At 37.2% G+C, this 22,708-nt stretch overlaps 1 protein-coding gene across 1 annotated transcript in view; it reads right to left on the bottom strand.

Moving 5' to 3' along the window:
* Positions 1-22,708, bottom strand: part of dars1 (aspartyl-tRNA synthetase 1) — a 57,603-nt gene that overhangs the window by 22,798 nt on the left and 12,097 nt on the right. The window contains exons 5-9 of the mRNA XM_049484988.1: positions 22,108-22,200; positions 14,244-14,346; positions 2,690-2,792; positions 2,372-2,452; positions 708-767 (exon numbers count right to left, since the gene is read on the bottom strand). Of these exons, the coding sequence (XP_049340945.1) occupies positions 708-767; positions 2,372-2,452; positions 2,690-2,792; positions 14,244-14,346; positions 22,108-22,200 (440 nt within the window). The remainder of the gene's footprint in view (positions 1-707; positions 768-2,371; positions 2,453-2,689; positions 2,793-14,243; positions 14,347-22,107; positions 22,201-22,708) is intronic.

Raw genomic sequence — 22,708 nt, 5'->3', positions numbered from 1 at the left:
TATTTTAGTAGAATGTAAGGTAACACAAATTAGGCGCTTATTAATGTCTTATTATTTGCTTAATAAAGCCTTAATTACACATTTGTAAATTATTATTTCACTACTTATTAGGCTTTATTCTGTTTGAGTGTTATTGGTGCTTAATTAGGGGTCTACTATGTGGAAATGATTAATAATGGCTGTATTAGTTCTTATAGAGCACAATAAACAGTTATGTTAGCACCCAGGGGACGTGTGCAGGTGTGATGGATCACAGTATAAACCAATAGGGAGTCGGAATGGTATATGTTTATGCTTCTCTACATCCAATCACAATCAGATTCACTCTATCTGGATGGAGAGATTTATCTGGATAGGGGTTTTATTGAACGATGAGAAGCTGAAATGTAATAGGAGTAATGAGGCTATTTTTAAAATGTAAGGATCAGACACAGCAGTGCTGCTGGAGTTTTTAAACACTCTGTACACTCACTAGATTTTCTATGTGCATGAGAGAGAAAAAGAGGAAGGATCAGGATCAGAGTGGATTGAAACTGAAACACACACAGTATCTACAACTGTAGCAAAACAGGAAGTCCGCAGTGAAACTAAGTGTAAAAGTGTGTGTGTGTGGGTAGGACTGTGTGGGCAGTGGTCACACACACAGAGTAATTGAGGCAAAACTCCCTAAAAGACCCCAAAATAGAAAGTAAAAGTCCCAGACTCACCCTCAGATCAATGACCCGGTTGTCGAGCTTGGTGTCCTGGTTAACCGTGGCTCTGCCTTCCTGCAGATCAGATCAGACAAAACCAGACCAATCACTAAACAACATGATTATGATGGAGAATCATTATCTTACACATAATGAGTTATGTAGTAACTTAAAAAAATTGTTAAACAAACCAAAATACTCTGTGAAGCATTTAGGTGCTCTTATATGTAAAGCTGTTAACTTTAGCAACTCCCGAGGCTGGTAACTCCTCGAACGCTCGAACGCTCCTGATGAGTGCCAGTTTCACCATTCAAATATTCACTATTCACTGTATACCTGTAACTCTACCTCTTCACTACTTTACTTTAACTGATGCTCTCAAACACTTTATTAAGAGACAAGAAATTCAAGTAATTAACTCTTGATGAGTTCAGCACAGCTGTTAACTGAAAGCCTGAATTCCAGGGGACTCTACCTCATAAAACTGACTGAGAAAATCCAGCAGAGATGTTCAAAACTGATCATCTAAACAAGAGGAGCTTGTTACTAAATAATTCTGTATGTTTTTATTCATAGTTTGGATGACTTTAGTATTATTCTACAATGCAGAACATTTAAAAAAAATAAGAAAGAAAATGTATTTGCACATTTCTTTGTATTGTACCAATGATTTGACGTCACAACTTTTACAACAAAAGTTATACATACAGTTATTTATTACTCATTTTGTCTGGTATTTTCTCTACGGTCCCTAAAGTGCAGCACAGAGGTGAAAATGTGAAAGAGTACATTAATATAAAAGTTAGGTTTAGTTAAATAAAAGCAAATTTCAGTAAATATCGTTAAGTGTAAATGAGAGGTTGAGGTTTTAGTTTCTTGTTTTCCATCTTTTGAAAGTGAAACTGCAGCTGCACTGATTAATATCTACCGTGACAAATGGTGAAATGGTGAGAAAGAAAATAATTTTACATCTCTCAACTTTAAACACGAAAGTAATATTATATGCTGTCTTGAAATATTTTTAATCCTAAAAAAGTGGGTGTCAAAAGTCATTTAGGTTCAGAATATCAGTCATAAACCAGCATTTTTATCATACTGAACATAGAACACAAATCAGATGCTGAAAGTAAGGCAGTTTACTAAACATTTTACTATTTTATGAAAAATATGAACTTAATTATGACTTGACGACATCAACATATTTAAAATAAGCCTTTAGAAGTAAGTGTTACGTATAAAAACAGTTGCAATAGGAGCAATACGCAACTAACTAGGTATGACTGGGTGTAAAAAAGAGCATTTAGAAGAGGCAAAGACTCTCAGAAGCAAAGATATGTAGAAGTTTAACAGTCTGCCAAAAACTATGTCTAAAAATATCTGAAAATGTTCCTCAATGTAAAATTGCGAAATGTTACAGAATGGTAAAACGTCTCACTTTCAACATCTGATGTGTGTTTTATGTTCTATTTTGAAAAAAAAACATGAATATAAGAGTAGCCTAAGTGAGGTCAAAATGATGGATGACAAATGCATCCCATCCAAAAGTACTGGATTCCTGAATTCCACTGATTGGCTGTCCTGTACTACACTACACTGGACTGAAACACTCTTTATAACTTCAGTTTAAATGGGAGGAGCTAATGATTGAACACAGTTTATAGCAGCACACGACCACTCACCTCCTCTCCATCAGCATCCGGCCGGACAGCATCCTCCAACTGCAGAGGCAGCCTGGCCTCCGCCTGACTGATCACATAGATCTGAGAGAGAGAGAGAGAGAGAGAGAGAGAGAGAGAGAAAGGAAAGTTGGCCACTTTATTAGAAACACCTTTAATACCTTGTGCTTCCATTCACTGACTACTTTATCAGAAACACACCAGTTTCTGATGAACTGGAATTTAACAGATTTACTGGCCACTTTATGCTGATTGGGTGAGACGTGTGATTGGCTCAGGTAAGCAGGATGTGATGTATAAATGAAGGGTCAGGGTCGTTACCCTCTCGATGTGCAGCTCCACGTCCTGCTGAGAGCAGCTCTCGATCTTCTGCTCCACCGGCTGCACCACCGCCTCCACGTCCACGATGCTCTCCTTAGTGATGCTGCACACAAGAGCACACACACACACACACACACTCAAAATCAATCAACTTTCTAGCACTGAATAGACCAACATTTTCTACACTATACACTTTTCAGTCTACGCTTGTCTGTCTACGCTCTTCACTCTTTAGTCTACGCCCCTACGTACGATTTTTTTTGCCTCTGAATTAAACACTTTAATTTTTCAGTATATCATTTTCACTTATTTTATTTGAATGTAAAAAAAAAATAAAGTAAAAAATTCAAGTTTAAAAAATTCAATTAAAATAAATTCAGGTTGCTCAAATTCGACCTGTCAAATTCGACTGCTAAAATACAACGCTCAAAATTCGCTGTCAACATCCGGGACACACAGGATGAGCAATCGATTCAGTCTTCAATCGAGCCAACAACCAGCCAATCACATCACGCTCTGAAGATCACGTGACAGGTAGCGCCTCGCGGCTCAGAGCCGCTCAACGCAAGTCACAGCCCCCTCCGCTGCTCCTCTCGAGAAGGTGAGTGTAAAACAGCTGAAAACAGGGCATTTACCTCACCACTGTGGCCATGTAAAATCACTTAAACGGTGTAGAAATCCTCACTTTAACCAGGGTTTGCTCTGTGGTTTGTAAACATATTAAATTAAGATAGATATCCAGATATACCTTGTTAAACTAACTAACTAAATAAATAAAGCTCCTCTGTTCATTTCAGAAAGAGCTTCAAACACGAACACTAGATCAATTATTTATAAATACAGCCAGACTGTGTGGAAGATAATTACTACTGTAGAATCTGAGATAGTAACTTAGTTTGCTAAATTATAGCTACCTATCTAGCAAGTTAGCTGTGGGACTGTGCGATTATAGATAAGATACTACCTAGTTAGCGGTTTGTTTAGCAATACCTTATTTACACTTTGCTGCAAAGTATGTTGCTTAGTGTACTGGCCACTGTCTAAATAAATATATTTAGCTATATTACACTTACTGTACCCCTCTCAGGCTGGTCCTCTCATTAAATAAAGGAGATTTATTAGAATTGCTTTTTGTCTCTTTACTAACTAATTTAACAGATAATTTAAGATATGACCATTATTTATTTTATGATATTAATTTTAATGTTTATATTTAATATATATTTTATACATTTGTTAACAATTCAACTCAGGCTTTTACTGAGGATATCAACAGTAAATAATAGTAAATAATCGTGTTTGAAGCTCTTTCTGAAATGAACAGAGGAGCTTTATTTATTTAGTTAGTTAGTTTAACAAGGTATATCTGGATATCTATCTTAATTTAATATGTTTACAAACCACAGAGCAAACCCTGGTTAAAGTGAGGATTTCTACACCGTTTAAGTGATATTACATGGCCACAGTGGTGAGGTAAATGCCCTGTTTTCAGCTGTTTTACACTCACCTACTCGAGAGGAGCAGCGGAGGGGGCTGTGACTTGCGTTGAGCAGCTCTGCTGTACTGAGGCGCTACCTGTCACGTGATCTTCGGAGCGTGATGTGATTGGCTGGTTGTTGGCTCGATTGAAGACTGAATCGATTGCTCATCCTGTGTGTCCCGGATGTTGACAGCGAATTTTGAGCGTTGTATTTTAGCAGTCGAATTTGACAGGTCGAATTTGAGCAACCTGAATTTATTTTAATTGAATTTTTTAAACTTGAATTTTTACTTTTGAATTTTTTTTACATTAAAATAAAATAAGTGAAAATGATATACTGAAAAATTAAAGTGTTTAATTCAGAGGCAAAAAAAATCACATGCAATAATTCAATGTAAAATAATTCAGTGCTAAAAATTCAAGTGCTTTTAAATTTCAAAGTCTGGTGACACTGTTTTACTTCCATACATGCTCTTCAGTCTACATCATACCCTCTTCAGTAAACAATTTACACTCTTCAGTTTATACTCCACACTCTTCAGTCTATGTTTATCCATCTACACGTGTCCGTCTATGCTCTACACTTTTTAGTTTACGCCCTACGCTCTACACTATTCAGTTTACAATCTACACTATAGATTCTATGCTGTTCAGTCTACATCATACCCTCTTCAGTAAACAATTTAAACTGAAGAGTGTATACTCCACACTCTTCTGTCTATGCTATTCTGTCTACGCTCTACACTCTTCAGTCTATGTTTATCCATCAACACTCATCCGTCTACGCTCTACACTCTTTAGATTACGCCCTACGCTTTATACTATTCAGTTTACAATCTACACTATTGAGTCTATGCTCTTCAGTCTACATTACACCCTCTTCATTCTACAATATACACTCTTCAGTCTTCGCTCTACGCTCTTCAGTTTTTGTTCTACATTTTTTAGTCTTCGCTCTACACTCTTTAGTCTATGCTCTTTGTCCACCCTCTAGTCACTGCTCTACAGTCTATGTTCTACAGTCTATGCTCTACAGTCTACGCTCGATGCACTTCATTCTACACTCCACTTATCTTTTTATACTCTCCTTTTACACACATTTACACTCTTTATACAGATTGTCGTAGTATCTGTATACTGATTTGGACAAATATAAGAAATATGATGCAGGGCAGAGTATAACTAATGTCTTAAATGAGTTAATAAGTTAATATAAATACTACACAGAGAAACACAAGTCTACGCTGCAGAGAATTAACTGAATTAATAACTGATAAATAAATGAGAGTACAGATCTCTCCTGCAGGCTGAATCGTGCGTTAGGGTTAGAGTGAAGGGGGAAATAGAGCAGTGTATAACGGCAGGTTCCACTAACAGCTGACATTCAGAGACATTTAGAGAGATGTTTTGACACTAGGAGAGGAAGTAAGCCATGGAAACCCTGACATCACCCACTTGTGTAAGAACACCTCGTCGTGTTTTGTATATAGGTGTTGTTTTGTTAACGTGACTGTGTGTGGTTCCTCTATATACAGTGCCAAACAAACTGATCACTGCTGGCAACAGGAACCACACGCATACACACACACACATATATATATATATATATATATATATATATATACACACACACACACACATATATAAACACTTATGCCACACTTTCACTGCTGTGAAAGAGCTGTACGTCCACATGCATGCAGAACGAGTTTTTACATGAGATTTACACTCCGACAATAATAACATCACCATGATGCTGAACTGTATTACACGCTACATTAACTCTATCACTATCAAACACCATATACTATTCATACTAGAGTGTGTGTCTTCTTTAACTGATTTAAACATGCCTCCCTATGTGAGCAAAAACATCCATGTAGGTCAATTTAATGAAATGTGCAATATTTAAGCACTAATATATGAAAGGAAGTGCTATAACGTGTAATAATGACACTATATTGTACGTTATAGGACAAACCTCTGGTGTATTATTGCGATTATTATACCAAAGTTCCATTATCGCTTTTTATTGAAAGATTTTAAAGAGTTAAAGAGGAGGAGAAAATACACAATCTGTTTGGTTATAAACACTCTGCGAGTTAAAATAGTTCCATTGCTGCTCTGTTTGTAGCTGCGCAGTTTGGCTTGTAAGCGCTGCATTGCTGCGTTGCTAGGTTACCTGTGTGTGGCAGAGTAATACATGGAGAGAGCTTCGGTTACAGTGCATTACCGGCTGATAACAGCACTCATAGAACGCCTCTCAGCCAATCACATTGCAGGTTTGGAAGTATAACTGTGGTATACGTTTGTTTGTAAAGAGGGATTAATAATTAATCTACAGTTACAGTAGACACAGTAATCATCAGGATAATCTGTTGTACCTAGAATTAAACAACATAATTTAAATTATCGATATGTTTCCATACAAAATAGATTAAACAATATAGTTTATATATCGATATAGACGGCATATATATGCTGCATTCCAATTCGTCTTTCTATTCTCCCATTCTGTCAATACCAATACGTAGCATAGTAGTATATATATATATATATAGCAATGGAACTATTTTAACTGGAGGAGTGTTTATAATAACCAAACACATCCTATTTTCTCCTCCTCTTTAACTCGTTAAAATCTTTCAATAAACAACGATAACGGAACTGTAGTATAATCGAGGTAATACACATCTGAGGTGCACGACAGCAGTGCCAATATAACACATTATAGCACTCCCTCTTGTGTATTATTGAGTTATTATTGAGATAATTTCCGTTTATTTTATATATAAAATAAGGCGATAATGTAATTATGGTAACAGACCTCTTGCCACTGCCAATAGATAATGTAAATAACCAAAAATGATCAAATATATTGTGATATAATTTTTTTTGTCCTACCCCTATAGCCTAAAGCAGCTCAATATAGTTCAAATATCCCACTAGAATAACTGAGGTCTTTATGAACTGAGGCTTTAATAAGAATATAACTGAGCACAGCAGCACTAAACAGCATGCTCTAGGATCAATAAAGCCTCTTAAAAGGTGAACTGCAGTTCTGAGAACTCAGAAAAGGCGATACCTGCTCTACCACCTGCTCTGCAGAGGTGTTGCTGCTGTGGTGCACAGACACACAGATAAAGAAGCGAGGCAATAGGTGTAAGATAGAGGGGAAAAAGAAAAAAAAAAAGTGTTGTTATCTTGGTTTCTCGTAGTGATTTGGGTGATTTCCTGTCACTGATTTGAATGCAGATGCAGTGTGAGATGTATGAGATGTGCTTTCTGCTATGTGTTTAGGGGGAGTGTTGGAGGGTAATTTAGGTGAATTCCATTGGCAGATATCTCCACTCACACTGAGGGCTGAGGGTACCAAACAGTTTGACTAAAGCTAAACAGTGCTAGCTGAGCTAAATGCTAATTAAGACTCAATAAAAACCCTATAAAAATACCCTTATAATAACAGTTTTGCACATCTCTGCTGGATTTTCTCAGTCAGCTTTATGAGGTAGAGTCACCTGGAATTCAGGCTTTCAGTTAACAGCTGTGCTGAACTCGTCAAGAGTTAATTACTTGAACTTGTTGCCTCTTAAAGTGTTTGAGAGCAGAGAAAAAAGAAATAAAGAAGTGAAGTCAAGCAGAGTAAAGAAAATAATGACTAAGAAGTGAAGGTCAGTCAATCTGAAACAGTATAATGATGAAACTGGCCCTTATCAAGACATTATCGCCCCAGAAAAGGAAGAGCAAGAGTTTCCTCTGTTGCACAGAACAGGTTAATCAGAGTTACCAGCCTCAGAAACCACAAGTTAACAGCTCGCCAGACAAGAGCACCTAAATGCTTCCCTACTTATGTGTTCCCTCATAGTCTTGATGACTTCAGTATTTTTTTTTTACTATATATAAATAAAAACATTGATTAAGAAGGTGTGTCCAAACTTTTTTCTTTGGTCCTGTATACATAACTGTTGGATAAGTCCAATAATATTGAAACAGTTGGTATAAAAGTGGTGATGGCAGTACATAAATCGAGTAGCCACTCCCATCTCAGTCACTTATGCTAAGTGTATTGATAAAACACTAATTTCCTTAGGAAATTAGTCTTAAATATCTGTACAGTGCAGCAAAACTGGACTTTAAAAGAGTTTAGGAGTCCGTGAACTTTGGATAGGCAGGGTAAATCAGTATATTAACACTTCAGGCCATTGAGAGACATTGAGAAAACGGGAGGCAGGTTGTTTACGGTGAGTCGACTCTGGTTTCGTCACTCCAGATTTCACACTTTAGCAGTGGCACTGCAATCAGCTCAACTGCCACTCTAAACCACAAGCTCTTACCTAACGACAGAAGAGGAAGCTGCAGGAGATGCCCAGCACCCACCATCCATACCCTCCACAGATCTAAACTACTCTATCAGCAAAACACCCTCAACACCCTGCAGAGAACTCTAATATTATACACCCTAATCAGTACCAACAAAAATTAACTATATGAGACATTGTTGGACATCCCATTCCAAAACTATGAGCGTCTATGAAGAGTCGGTCCCTACACGTTTTCAGTATCCACTATGACTTACCAGTATCCACTATGAATTATTCTGTATATTCTATGACCTATTCTGTAACTACTCAGGAATAATATGTAGGTAAATGAATTACACAGTATCCACAATGAGATATTCAGTACATACGATAAATTAGCCAGTACCCACTATGAACTTTTCAGTATCCACTATTAATTATTCAGAATACACCATGAATTATTCTGTATGCACTATAAATTATTTAGTATCCACTACTAATTATTCCGTATTCACTGTGAATTATTCCATATTCACTAGAAATTAATCAGTATCCACTATGGATTATTCAGTACCCACTATGAATTATTCAGTATCCAAAATAAATTATTCTGTATCTACTATAAATTATTCAGTATCCACTAAAAACTATTCAGTATCTACTACGAATTATTCAGTATCCACTATGAACTATTCAAAATCTACTGTAAATTATTCAGTATCCACTACAAAATATTTAGTATCCATAATTAATAATTCAGTAATAACTATGGATTATTCAGTATCCAATATAAACTATTAATTATCTACTGCAAATCCTTCAGTATCCACTATGGATTATTCAGTAACCACTATGAATTATTCAGTATCCACAATAAATTATTCAGTATCTACTACGAATTATTCAGTATCCACTATGAATTACTCAGTATCCACTACAAAATATTTAGTATCCATAATAAATAATTCAGTAATAACTATGGATTATTCAGCATCTACAATCAAATACACAGTATCCACTGTGAATTATTCAGTAATTACTCTAAATTATTCAGTATATACTATGAACTATTCAGTATCCCCTACAAATTATTCAGTATGCACTATAAATTATTCAGTATCAACTATGAATGATTCAATATCCAATATAAACTATTAATTATCTACTGCAAATCCTTCAGTATCCACTATGAACTATTTATTATCTACTATAAATTATTCAGTAATAACTATGGATTATTGAAGTATCTAAAATGGATTACTCAGTACCTTTTATTAATTACTTTGTATCCTATATGAATTGTTCAGTATTTAATATAAATGATTAAAAATTATGTCCACCATTAATTTAACAGCAACGTATAAATTAATCAGTATTTCCATTTAACTTTGCATCATCTACAGACCTCTAGATGTATTAGTTTTAATAAGGAAGTATATTTAACATTAAGGTGATACGGTTCCTTTTTAAGGAGGTCATTACAGTAAAGTGACAGTACAGCTGTAAGTAGCTGCAGTACAAACAGGGACAGAATATGACCTTTGCTCCAGGTTGTGTAATCACATTACTGCATATTGCTTTATACACCTTCTGCAAGATCATCACTGCCAAAACCACCCATAAAAACAATATACACTACAATGTGTTCCAGATAATAAAGCTGTATTTAACCAGAAAAGCTGTGTTTGTGTTGTTGTTTGTTCTGGAGGGGATTTTCTGCAGCAGAGCAGAAAAATTCCCCAGAGTTTCTTTCATTCTCTTATAAACTGCAGTCTTACTTCTCTTTTCATGCTCTCGATTATTTCTGCATATATCAGTTGCAATCTAATGCAATCTAATAAACAGCCCCAAAACACAGACCATCTGAGACCTGCGATGACCTTCAGCAGGGGAGTCAAGGTCAGGTTGTTTTACTGCAGAAGAGCAGAGGAAGTGTTCAATATCTTCTGATTTTAGTCTGTATCAACTATGAATTATTCCCTAGCCATTATGGATTGTTCTAATCCAACATGAAGGACTCACTATCCATTATGAATCGTTCAGAATTCTACATAAATGATTCAGTATCCACCATTAATTATGCACTGTCCACTATGTATTATCCAGTATCCAATACGAACAGTAAGTATAATAGTGGTGATGGCAGTACATAAATCGAGCAGCCACTCCCATCTCAGTCACTTGTATTGTGTATTGAAAAAACACAGATTTTCTTAGGAATGTAATAATCCAGTATCCACTATGAATTATTTGGTCTCCATTATGAAGCATTGATCAATCCTTATGCATCACTCTCATGCTAATTTTGCACTGGCCACTTTAAATTATTCATTATCTACTATAGAATTTTAGTAATTAGCATGAATTATCCAGCACTAACAATTAATTCATTATTCAACAATCATTATTAATTATTTAGTAACTACCATGGGTTATGTTGTATCCACTGTGAATTACTTTGAATCACTATGAATTATTTAGTATCCACAACACAGTACACACTATAAATAATGATTTTTTTTTTAATTATCATCAAATATGCAGTATCCACTATGAATATTGTTTAGTGGATAGTAAATAATACAGTGTCCACTATGAACTATTCAGTATCCACTAGGAATTATTCATTATTCTATACAAGTCATACAGTATCTACTATGAAGTATTTAGTATCTACTAAAAGTAATCTATAATTCTAAATAACTTATTCAGCATCAGTTCAGAAATTATTCAGTATGCACTATGAATTATTCAGTATCCACTATGAAGTGTTCAGTGTCCACTATGAATAATGTAATATTTTGTATAAATTATTCAGTACCCATAATAAAATATTCTGTATCCACTGTAAATAATTCATTGTTCTATATAACTTATTCAGTATTTACTAGAAATTATTCAGTATGCACTATGAATTATTCAGGATTCACTAGAAATAATTCATTATTCTTTATACGGCATTCCGTACCCACTAGGAATTATTTAGTTTTCACAACGAATAATTCAATATCTATTAGAAATTATTTAGTATTTCTGAATAAGTATTCAGTATCCATTATTATTCTATATGAATTATTCAACATCCATTAGAAATTATTCAGTATCCACTATGAATTTTCCAGTATACCCATTTGAAAAGTTACAGTAGGGAAATTTCTGCAGGCTTTTTTTCTCCATGCTCTTGATGAACTCTTTATATCATCTGATAATCTAATAATCAGGAAGTGATCAGAGAGGATCAGAGACCTGGTATGACCTTGAGCAGGCGAGTGAAGGTCAGGCGGTTGTAGTGTGGTGGAATGGAGGAAGTAAAAGTGGAGGACGGCTGTGTAAGTGTGTTTAACGCTGTGGAAAGAGTCTGAGGTCAGGCGCTCTCACACTGATCCACAGACCTGAAACCAGTGAAACTATCGCTTTACGCTGAGATACTAATCTAACGGCGTTCTCACAGGGTCATGTGACCAGCGGCGTACCAGAACATTACAGCCAGACTTCTCATTAAAAACCAGAAATCACTGACCAGCCGCTGCTGATTTCCCTATAACCCAGTAACGTGACTCAATCTAACGATCACAAGTGCACAACACATTCACCAGAGTTCATTTAACACTATTAGAGTCCAAACCCCAAGCTTCCTGTGAGTTTAATATACTATATGCCAGGGGTGTCCAAAATACGGCCCGCGGGCCATTAGCGGCCCGTTTCCTTTTTAGAGCGGCCTGCGAGGTATTTTAGAAATAGAATGAAAGTTGGCCCGCTGTTAAGCAGGTTTTTATAATGTAAGATTCAAAGTTTGAACGCTAGGTGTCAGAAACGGGCCAAAGAGTCTAAAAGCGGCGAGAGTGAAGTTGAAGCATAGAAAAACGGGGCAAAGAGTATAAAAGCGGAGAGGGTGCGCATTTCTAACACAGAAACACGGGCCAAAGAGTCTAAAAGCGGAGTGTGTGTGCATTTCTAGCGCAGAAAAACGGGCCAAAGAGTCTAAAAGCGGAGAGGGTGCGCATTTCTAGCGCAGAAAAACGGGCCAAAGAGTCTAAAAGCGGAGAGAGCGCGCATTTCTAGCGCAGAAAAACGGGCCTAAGAGTCTAAAAGCGGAGAGAGTGCGCAGTTGTACCGCAGACAAAAGGGCCAAAGAGTCAAAAAGCGGAGAGGGTGCGCATTTCTAGCGCAGAAAAACGGGCCAAAGAGTCAAAAAGCGGAGAGGGTGCGCATTTCTAGTGCAAAAAACGGGCCAAAGAGTCTAAAAGCGGAGAGGGTGCACATTTCTAACACAGAAACACGGGCCAAAGAGTCTAAAAGCGGAGTGTGTGTGCATTTCTAGCGCAGAAAAACGGGCCAAAGAGTCAAAAAGCGGAGAGGGTGCGCATTTCTAGTGCAAAAAACAGGCCAAAGAGTCTAAAAGCGGAGAGAGTGCGCATTTCTAGCGCAGAAAAACGGGCCAAAGAGTCTAAAAGCGGAGAGAGTGCGCAGTTGTACCGCAGACAAAAGGGCCAAAGAGTCAAAAAGCGGAGAGGGTGCGCATTTCTAGCGCAGAAAACGGGCCAAAGAGTCAAAAAGCGGAGAGGGTGCGCATTTCTAGTGCAAAAAACGGGCCAAAGAGTCTAAAAGCGGAGAGGGTGCACATTTCTAACACAGAAACACGGGCCAAAGAGTCTAAAAGCGGAGAGGGTGTGCAGTTGTAGCGCAGAAAAATGGGCAAATGAGTCTAAAAGTTGCCGTAATTAAGAAGTTTAATATTAAGAGACATCATGAGAGTCTTTGGCCCGTTTTAGCCTCCATTTCCACTTATATAAAAAAAAAATCCATATTTAAAAGACACAATGATTTATTTGTACATTTATTTTTGAATGCTCAGTGCATATATGACTGAATTACTCGGAAGTGGACTTTTATTTTTTTCTTATTGCATTTATTTTAATCATTCTGTTATCTTTGTACTTTTTTATACAGCTGTAAAATTGATGTGAATGATGCAAAATACTGGAGAAAGAAATGTGTAGAATTGTATTTGTATTAAATTATATTGTACTATGTAAAATAAATAAATAATAAGTTCCAAAAAAAAAAGACAATGATACGATACAATCTAAGTAATACAATATCACAAAATCGATGTATTGCCCCACCCCTACTAATCGATACTTAATGAAACGATTGAAACAATACAATGTATCGTGATAACAATATATTGTCCCACCCTCGACTTATCAGGCTATATATGAAAGCCTCCATTTTCACCTTTATTTTAAAAAAAATCAATATATAAAGACCTAAAAATACAATACAATTAAAGCGATACAATATATTGGAATATTGATTTATTGCCCCACTCCTACTCCAGGTTTTCTCAGGAGACTAGAGTTTGTGCAGAAGATCAGATATATGTGAGATATATGTGAGAATGGGCGTGTCGGGGGTGAACAGGCTAAATGAAACCTGGGCAGTGCATTAGGATGGAGTAACTGGTTCTCCTCTGTTGTTCTGAGGGAGTTTCTGGCCTGGGGGGTTTTAAAGTCCCCTGTCTGACCTGTCCTCGCTGGTGCTAATTCATTACAGACAGGCTTTTAAAGCCCAGCGTGTCTCTCTGATCTCTGCTGTGTTTGTTATTTTAAGAAGAGGGAGCCATTACCGCTGAGAGCGAGGGCACGGAGAACCGGGCTTTTGTGTTGTAGTGAAACACTATCGATCGGCCCCGAACGTGTTAAATGGATGCCGACGCTGGGAGGTCGCTTTTCCCACCATTGTTAGACAGGAAGTGCCGCCCCGTACTCACTTTGCGGCAAACTTGACCATCTGCTTGCTGGCCCGATCCCCCACAGCCACCAGCGCCTGCACGTTAAACTGCTGCTGACGCAGAACCAAGAAACACTGCTTCCCTGAGAAACACAGAGAGAGAGAGAAAACAGCAGGTCAGCTTTTACATTCCTGCAGAGGAAAAAACACACCAACAGGTTCCTCAGCTTCCCCATCCATCAAACATCAAAGCCTCATTTACATAGACCAGCCACGCCACTCTGCTCCAACAGCTGCACTGCAGGAGATACGATAACATCAGGATAACACCACGAAAACATCAGGATAATATCAGGATAACACCACAATATCATCATGCTAACGTCAGGATAACGTCAGGATAACACCACGATAACACCACGATAACGTCAGGATAACATCAGGATAACACCACGAAAACATCAGGATAATATCAGGATAACGTCACAATAACATCAGGATAACATCAGGTTAACGTCAGGATAACACCACGATAACGTCAGGATAACGTCAGGATAACATCAGGTTAACGTCAGGATAACACCACGATAACACCACAATAACATCAGGATAACATCAGGATAACATCAGGATAACACCACGATAACGTCAGGATAACACCACGATAACGTCAGGATAACATCAGGATAACACCACGATAACACCACGATAACACCACGATAACGTCAGGATATCAGTAAATCGTCAGGATAACGTCACAATAACATCAGGATAACATCAGGAAAACGTCAGGGTAACACCACAATAACACCACGATAACGTCAGGATAACACCACGATAACGTCAGGATATCAGTAAATCGTCAGGAAAACGTCAGGATGACATCAGGATGACATCAGTATAAAGTCAGGATAACGTCACAATAACGTCAGGATAACATCAGGAAAACGTCTGAAAAACATCATAACATGACAATAACATCACTATAACATCATGATAACATCACGCTCACTGATCACAGAGAGATATATCAGCATCAACATTCAGAGCTTTACTATTATTACATTAATCATATAAAATCAACTTAATCAAGAAAAACAAACAAGTACCATTAAAGTTCATATCACTCATATCTGAAAAAGTTGTGAAACCCCAAATCAGAATAAAGTTGGCACATTCTAAAAAATTTTAATCGTTTTATGTGCAACAAAATCACAAACACTTTTGACACAATAAAATAAGAAGTCCAGATTTTTAGTGGTATTCTTGAAGGCATACCAAAAGTCTATGTAGGCAAGCTATCTGTAAAGACTATATGCTAAATAATAGAAAAAAAAAACAGTCATACTGCAACCAATAACTGGTCTCCTGAAAACTTACACTAAAGCTTTTATCTAAATTTTAACTAAATGCACACAAATCTCTATTAAAAACAGAGCTTCTCACACTCATAAATCAGTGGGTTAACTGGCTTTTTACAGTGGATGATTTCCTCTGATGGAAGAAGCTTTTCCATCTCGAGGAAAAGGACTTCATGTGATTCATCAGGTGGTGTAAGATGTGCGTCATCCAAAAAAGCTGAAGTGAAACTCTTTAAAAACTGTACTGCAGTAACAGTAGTGAAATATAATAGTGAAGGTCAGCTCTGCTAGCCTGGATTCTGATTACATTACTACTGTTCTAACCTGCCTTCAGTCTGTGTTCTACAAACCTCAGTTCTGCCATTAACCAGCAAGAAGTGCGGTTTCACCTGATCACCGCTGGCACTTTCAAAGCTCCACAGTTGACTGACATGACGCTGCACAAAAAACTATTGCCATGTTGACCCTCCTCTTTGTCTCCTTATATACTTGAAGCTTGTAACTGAATTCATTACACACATTTTCCATTCCTGGAAGCATTTAATCTCATCTGGTGTGCAATTTTATAGTACCCAGGATGGTGGATAATGAAAAAGAGATTGTTGCTTACGCCCTTAGTAAAACATACAAGTGTTTTCAAAGTACTGCTCACTGTAAAAGACTTACACCCGGATCAGACTACACAAATTTATATTAATTTTGACACAATTTTGTCTGAGCCAACAAAACACAAGTTCAGTGTTCATGGTCAGGTTGGGTCGTGCACAAGAAAATAAGTCTGTGACGTAGGCGTTTTTTTAAAGCTATTTTTATTTTAAATAAAGCTATGGTGTGATCATCATAAAATAGCAAATTAACAAATGTTTAAAAAAAAAAAAGTTGCACCAGTTAGATAGTTATGTTATAATAACACAACTCTGGTCCGTGCAGTGTGCACACGTCTGCATTACGCACTTGGCTTGCAGTGCATAGCCTTATTGTTTTTTTTTGTGTTTTTGGACATAGGCTATAATTGATATTTTATTTAGAAAGTGCTTTATATTCTTAAACCATGCTAAATTATGTTAGATTAGAGTAAAGTCAAGCAGACATCATTCTTGTATCCTAATTTACCAATGTTTAGGCCTGTAGATCATTGTTGGCATTGTTCGTGTTTTAATCTGTTCTTAATAAACTGTCATTAAATAATAGGTCTATGCTTCTTCAGTGTTGCAATGTTAATTTACATCATTCTGAACAGATTTCACTTAATTAAACAGCTTGACAATGTTTTTTAAAATTTTCAGCTTTAACGCTCTACTTACTATAAAAAAAAAATGTGGGGTTTAAATCGGGTTCGAGCTCATAATGACAGTTATGAGCTCGATCTAAGCTCTATTAGACATGTCCCTGGACTGTTCAGAAACTGTGTTAAATCAGACTCTAGATTTTAAACTCTAGAAGTGCTGCAGAGCTTCAGGAGTCATCATCATGAGATAACCTCAAAAAGCCAGAGAGATCTCAGAGTCACGTCTCCTCCATAAACACCAGCGCCGGACTCCAATCAGCCGTCCGTACATCACACTGCGCTTCAGATCCAGACTTGTCACCAAACTGCCAATCAGACACCTTACAGCCTGAGCAAACTCCTGCCCCCCGGCCTGACTCCGCCCCCTCGTTTCCTCACGCGGTCAGGTGGAGATCAGAGGCCAGCGGCTGCTTTGATGTGCTGCGGTGTTTTTGGACGGCCAGCTGAGCTGGTCAGCACCGTCCTCGATCAGAACAGGAAGCTGCGGAGCTCTGAAGGACACGGCTGTGAATAGAGCTGGGGGGTAAAGGGGTCGCGACGTGGAAGTAGTTCTGGAAGGAAACGGCAGAGATAGGATCTGTAAACTGCAGCTAAATCAGCTCCATCAGCTCCGCGCTCTCGACCCTGCCGCGTACGTGCTGGACCTGCGGGCCTGGATCAGCCTGGATCAGCGCCAACACACTTACCCAGAGGCTTTAACGGCCTGTTAACTATCTTTGTAGCTATAGGCTGTCAGAAATCATAAACAAGCCTATTAGAGATCGCTCAACACCCCCACAGAAAGAGAAAGAGAGAGGGCATAAGTATCGTATTTTTCAGACTATAAAGTGCGCTGGATTATAAGGCGTACTTTAAGCAACACTAGCATGGAGGACTTACTAGTCGAAGTGAGCAAGGGAGTCGCTATGTTTCCCTTCTAATGGGGAAGCGCCTAAGTAAACTTAACCTGTAATTATTAAAAATAATAATAATTTAAAGTTAAACGAGTGCTGGATGTTAATCTACACAGTTTCTCTCCTTAAACCGGTTTATTTGGGTGAGGAAAGCGCCTCAGTTTAATTACAGTAAGCTCAGATCCCCAATATTTTATCTAAGGGTGAGTTTTCAGTGAAGTTTCTCCAGCACTAAGGCTGGGTGCAGTAGCAGCATTAGCATTAGCATTAGCAGCTAACGCAGCGCTAGACTGAGGAACCCAGGGCGCTTGCTATAAGCTAGCGGTTCATCCGAAGTAGTTTGTTTTAACACAGTAAACACGCAGTCCTACATACTTATCTCTGAACAAATGGCGATATAGCTAGCAATATGCTGCAGTTAGCGGCTAATGCTAATGCTGCTGCACCCAGCCTTAGTGCTGGAAAAACGTTACTAAAAACTTAGCCTTATAACTCTGTACTTCAGTGGAGTGGCTTTACTGCTCCTTAATACCTGACCAGTAGAATTCATACATAAGGCTCACAGTGGATTTTGGGAAAATTAAATGATTTTAAGTGTGACTTATAGTTCTTATATAAAAATACTCTAATTATTTTATTATGAATGAGCATTAAGCAACGATACATATTGTTCTGTGATCTGTATTACTCTTTCTTTTAAAAACGATTTTTTCACAGTGTAACTCATCTCACGGTAGGATTATTATTATTATTATTAGGCCAGTTACAATAAATGCATTACGGATTTACTATGCAATACATAAACACATAAAATCAATAATGCATTCAGCTACTTTAAATTGCACCCATTGCTGACACAGTAGGGGTGGGCAATATTATATCGTATACAATATATCGTGACACAAAAATATTGTTTTATTAAAAATCCATATCGTGATAATAGGGCTGTTCTGTCTTAAAAGTAATCTATTATTTACTGTGAAGCTTTAGGTGTATTTATTGTATAATTGTTGTAGTTTGCAGTTTATATGGATGCACTAAATATACTGCAATATTATTTGCTGCATTATATTATTTTATGCTATATTATTTATTTTGCCACATTATGATTATACTGTTATACTATTATACTATATTCCTGAAATGAGTGAAATATTTTAGTTTTCCTGTATCGCCAAGTATATCGTTATCGCAAAAATACCCTGAAATATTGTGATATTATTTTAGAGCCATATCGCCCACCCCTATGACACAGATGTGCAAAAGAAGCTTGTCACTGAATGCAATTAAAACATTTACAGCAGTGCTAACAGAACACTCAACACCCCCACAGAAAGAAGGAGAGAAAAAAAAGAAAGAGTATGTGTACTATATTTTTTGGACTATAAAGTGCACTGGATTATAAGACGTATTTTAAGTGACACTAGTAAGGAGCAAAGGTAAAGGACCTGAGTAAAAAAGAAAAATGTAATTCTTAAAAAATATAGATTTTCTTTCAAAGTCAAACAAGTGATGGATTTTAATCTACAGATCAAAACAGATTTCTCTTCTAAAAAAAACAGTTTATTTGGGTGAGCAAAGCACTTCCATTTATTTATAGTAAGCTTAGATTCCCAATATTTTGTCTAAGTGTAAGTTGTCAGTGCACCAATTTTCTCCAGCACTAAGGCTGGGAGCAGCATTAGCATTAGCATTAGCCGCTAACTGCAGCAGTAGCAGGATGTAAATGTCACCTGATAGCGCTAGACTGACTCACTTCTGAACAAACAGGGATACAGTTAGATACAGCAGATATGCTACGGTTAGCGCTTAACGCTAATGCTGCTGCATCCAGCCTTGGTGCTGGAGAAACTTTACTAAAAACTCACTTATAACGCTGCACTTTAGCCACCGGATTATAAGCCGCACTTTCAGGAATTAACTTTTTGGAAAATTAAAGGATTTTAAGTGTGATTTATAGTTCTTATATAAAAATACGCTAACTAAATATTTTATTATGAATTATTAGGATTAAGCAATGATACATACTCTTCTGTGATCTGTATTACTCTTTTTCTTTTTATTCAGAATTTTTCACACTGTAACCAGTTTAAACCAATTAAAACATTTACAGCAATGCCACAAAAATAGGTTTCCAATATTCGTTAGCTATATTAGCCATATTAGCTTAGCATAATAGCGGACGTAAAAAAATAAAGCAAACTTCAGACCCCAGGCATGTCCAGGCTGATCGAGCACGTTTGGTATAACGTTTGATAAAAACTGTACAACTTTTGGTTTGTGGCCAAATTTTCACTCTAAACCCCGACCTAAAGGTCCAGCATTCGATCAACACCTGTGATTAAATCTTTCAGGCACCAGCGTTCAGCACAGGTAGAGCCCAGAGCAGGGTGCCCATATCCCCCATACCCCCCATTACTCACACCAGCCAGGTATGACAGGAATCCAGTGGGTTTTTCAGAGGCGCCAGGCGTTAAATCTGCAGGTGTGTTTTTATAAATAAAGACAATAGGGATTATTCTATACCCAGCTCTGACTGCACTTCTATGAATACACAGGTTATATGTGCTGTACCGCAGGTACCATAAACAATCTTATATTTGCATTAAATACTGGAAACCCCTCAGTCCTGAAGAACAGATCAACCGCTGGAGACTGAACGTACAGACCTGATGTGATGAGGTGAAGAGGAAGGCAAATAGAGTGATTTTTATATTAATATGAATGTTTTAACATATTTCAATATACATACACACACAGACAAACTTAAACAGAGTGGGGTTCAATTCCCAGATGGTGAGAATCACAAGGCATATACAATCTCTACAATACTTCACAGCATCTGTGTTATTACTGAAGAGCATAAAATACTCTTAAATATGGTGCCATTGTGTTTATTTGTGTATACTTAAGCAGATACTTTTCTCCTGTTTTATTAATGCAAGTCAAAACCGCTTTGCAAGCATCATATATCGCAATAAATCCTGGGACAATTTATGAATTTATGTTTCATTAAAAAAAAAAAATGTTTGTGACAATAATGATGTATCACAAAAAAAAAAAAATATATATATATATATATATATATATATATATATATATATATATATGATATTTTGCCCCACCATTATCATATGCACTTTTTTTTTATTATTATTTTAAATAATGCCACAAAATTCACATTTACAGAGACCCTGTTTGTATATATATATATATATATATCAGCGGTGTGCAGTGAGTCTAACCCTTCAGAGAAGGGGTGACAATAAATGCATGTAAATAATTACCACATTTTTAATCAGGAAATATAGATCATAGCTATTGTAACAATTTTTTAATAAATTACCTAAAATAAAAAACAGCAACTTATTCAAAGCATTACTCTGTGTTTTTTAGCTGCTACACGACTCTTATCTGAGTGACAGCGGATTTAACCAATCAAAGCTTTTTAAAATGGCTTCTGCCCGCGTGACTGCGTGACCATTCTCCTGATTTTGAAAAGAGTGTAGTAATGAGTCTATTAGCAAAGTCGAAGGACAATCTAACCAATCAGATTCATGATTTTCCCGACGGGGGCGGAGACATGGCTGTCTAACCCCTTCTCAGCAGAGCTGTGGTGAAGGTGCTACGCATTGCTTAGCGTAAAAGGGAGCTCATGTTGCTGGATTAATTCAATAGTTAGCGAACTATTATGGAATCGCGGCTGCAAATCAGACAAATATTGTGTCATATTACAATAAAAAGCCTTTTAAAGGCTATCCTTATATTAAATATTAAACTAATTCACAGTAATAGCCCATCTGCCTGGTGAGTTTCTGTGTGTACTTAATATTTTGGCTGCCCTGGTGTACTGTAGACATACAAATGAGTGATCTTTGTTGAATGGCTGTACTTATAGAAAAAAATAAGCATTTATTGTTGGGTCTATTGTATACTTTTGTAGTTTTTAGCTGTTGTATTTGTGGGCTGTTGATGTGTATTAAGTTAATATAACTAAGTCAAGACAGAGAATATGTAGTTATTGTAATATTTATCTATGTGTCGGTCGTAGGCGGCGGGGTGGGGGGTGGGGGGGGTGCTGAGGTAAATACAGAAGGGGTACCCACTATATTCACCGCACGCCACTGATATATATAAATGCATTTAACATTCATTGATATGCAGTGTACTTTATAGAGGACATTACTTTGTACAGTAAACAGTGCAGTGGGTGGTAATGATGGTGATCGGTGGTGTCTGGCTAGAATTGTCCACATCAACAAATAAAAAAAACTTAATTCAATTCAAGAGACCCCCATACACACATTCCACAGGTCAGTAAAGTGTACCACAGGACTGTGCCGGGGCAGACGGAGAGATTACCTTTGGCTCGGCTGGTGTGAATTCTGGCACGAACCCAGACCAGCTGACCGGCTTTCTGAGTGGTGAGGTCCTGAACTCGCACCAACGTCCTGTCTGACTCACAGAGAGAGAGAGAGAGAGAGAGAGAGAGAGAGAGAGAGAGAGAGAGAGAGAGAGAGAGATAGAGAGAGAGAGAGAGATTTAGAATACACAATAAAAAAAAACAATGTTTTTCTTCATTTTTTTATTTCATGTATTTTCTCCATTGTAGATTAATATTAAAGACGTGAAAACGATTAAGGGACACATAGAATTACCTAGTAAACAGTGTTTAAAAAAAAAGTGTTATTCCTTCATATTAATCCCCTGATCTAAACCTGATGAACTGAGATGGTGATTTGAGGTGATTTATTTGGGATGAGCTGGAGCTTCACAGCAAAGTGAAGGAAAAGCAGCAGCTATTGTTTTCAGCACCTCCAGGAACTCCTTCCTTCAAGACGCTGAGAAAACTATTCCAGGTGACTCTCCCTCATGAAGACACGGAGATTAAAATACAATACAAGAGTCTGCAGATTTGTCCTCAACGATAAATGTGATGCTTATTTAGAAGAATCTAAAGTAT

The sequence above is a fragment of the Astyanax mexicanus genome, chromosome 11, assembly GCF_023375975.1.
Source record: "Astyanax mexicanus isolate ESR-SI-001 chromosome 11, AstMex3_surface, whole genome shotgun sequence".
NCBI classification, from domain to species: domain Eukaryota; kingdom Metazoa; phylum Chordata; class Actinopteri; order Characiformes; family Acestrorhamphidae; genus Astyanax; species Astyanax mexicanus.
This window is presented reverse-complemented; position numbering and strand designations above follow the sequence as displayed.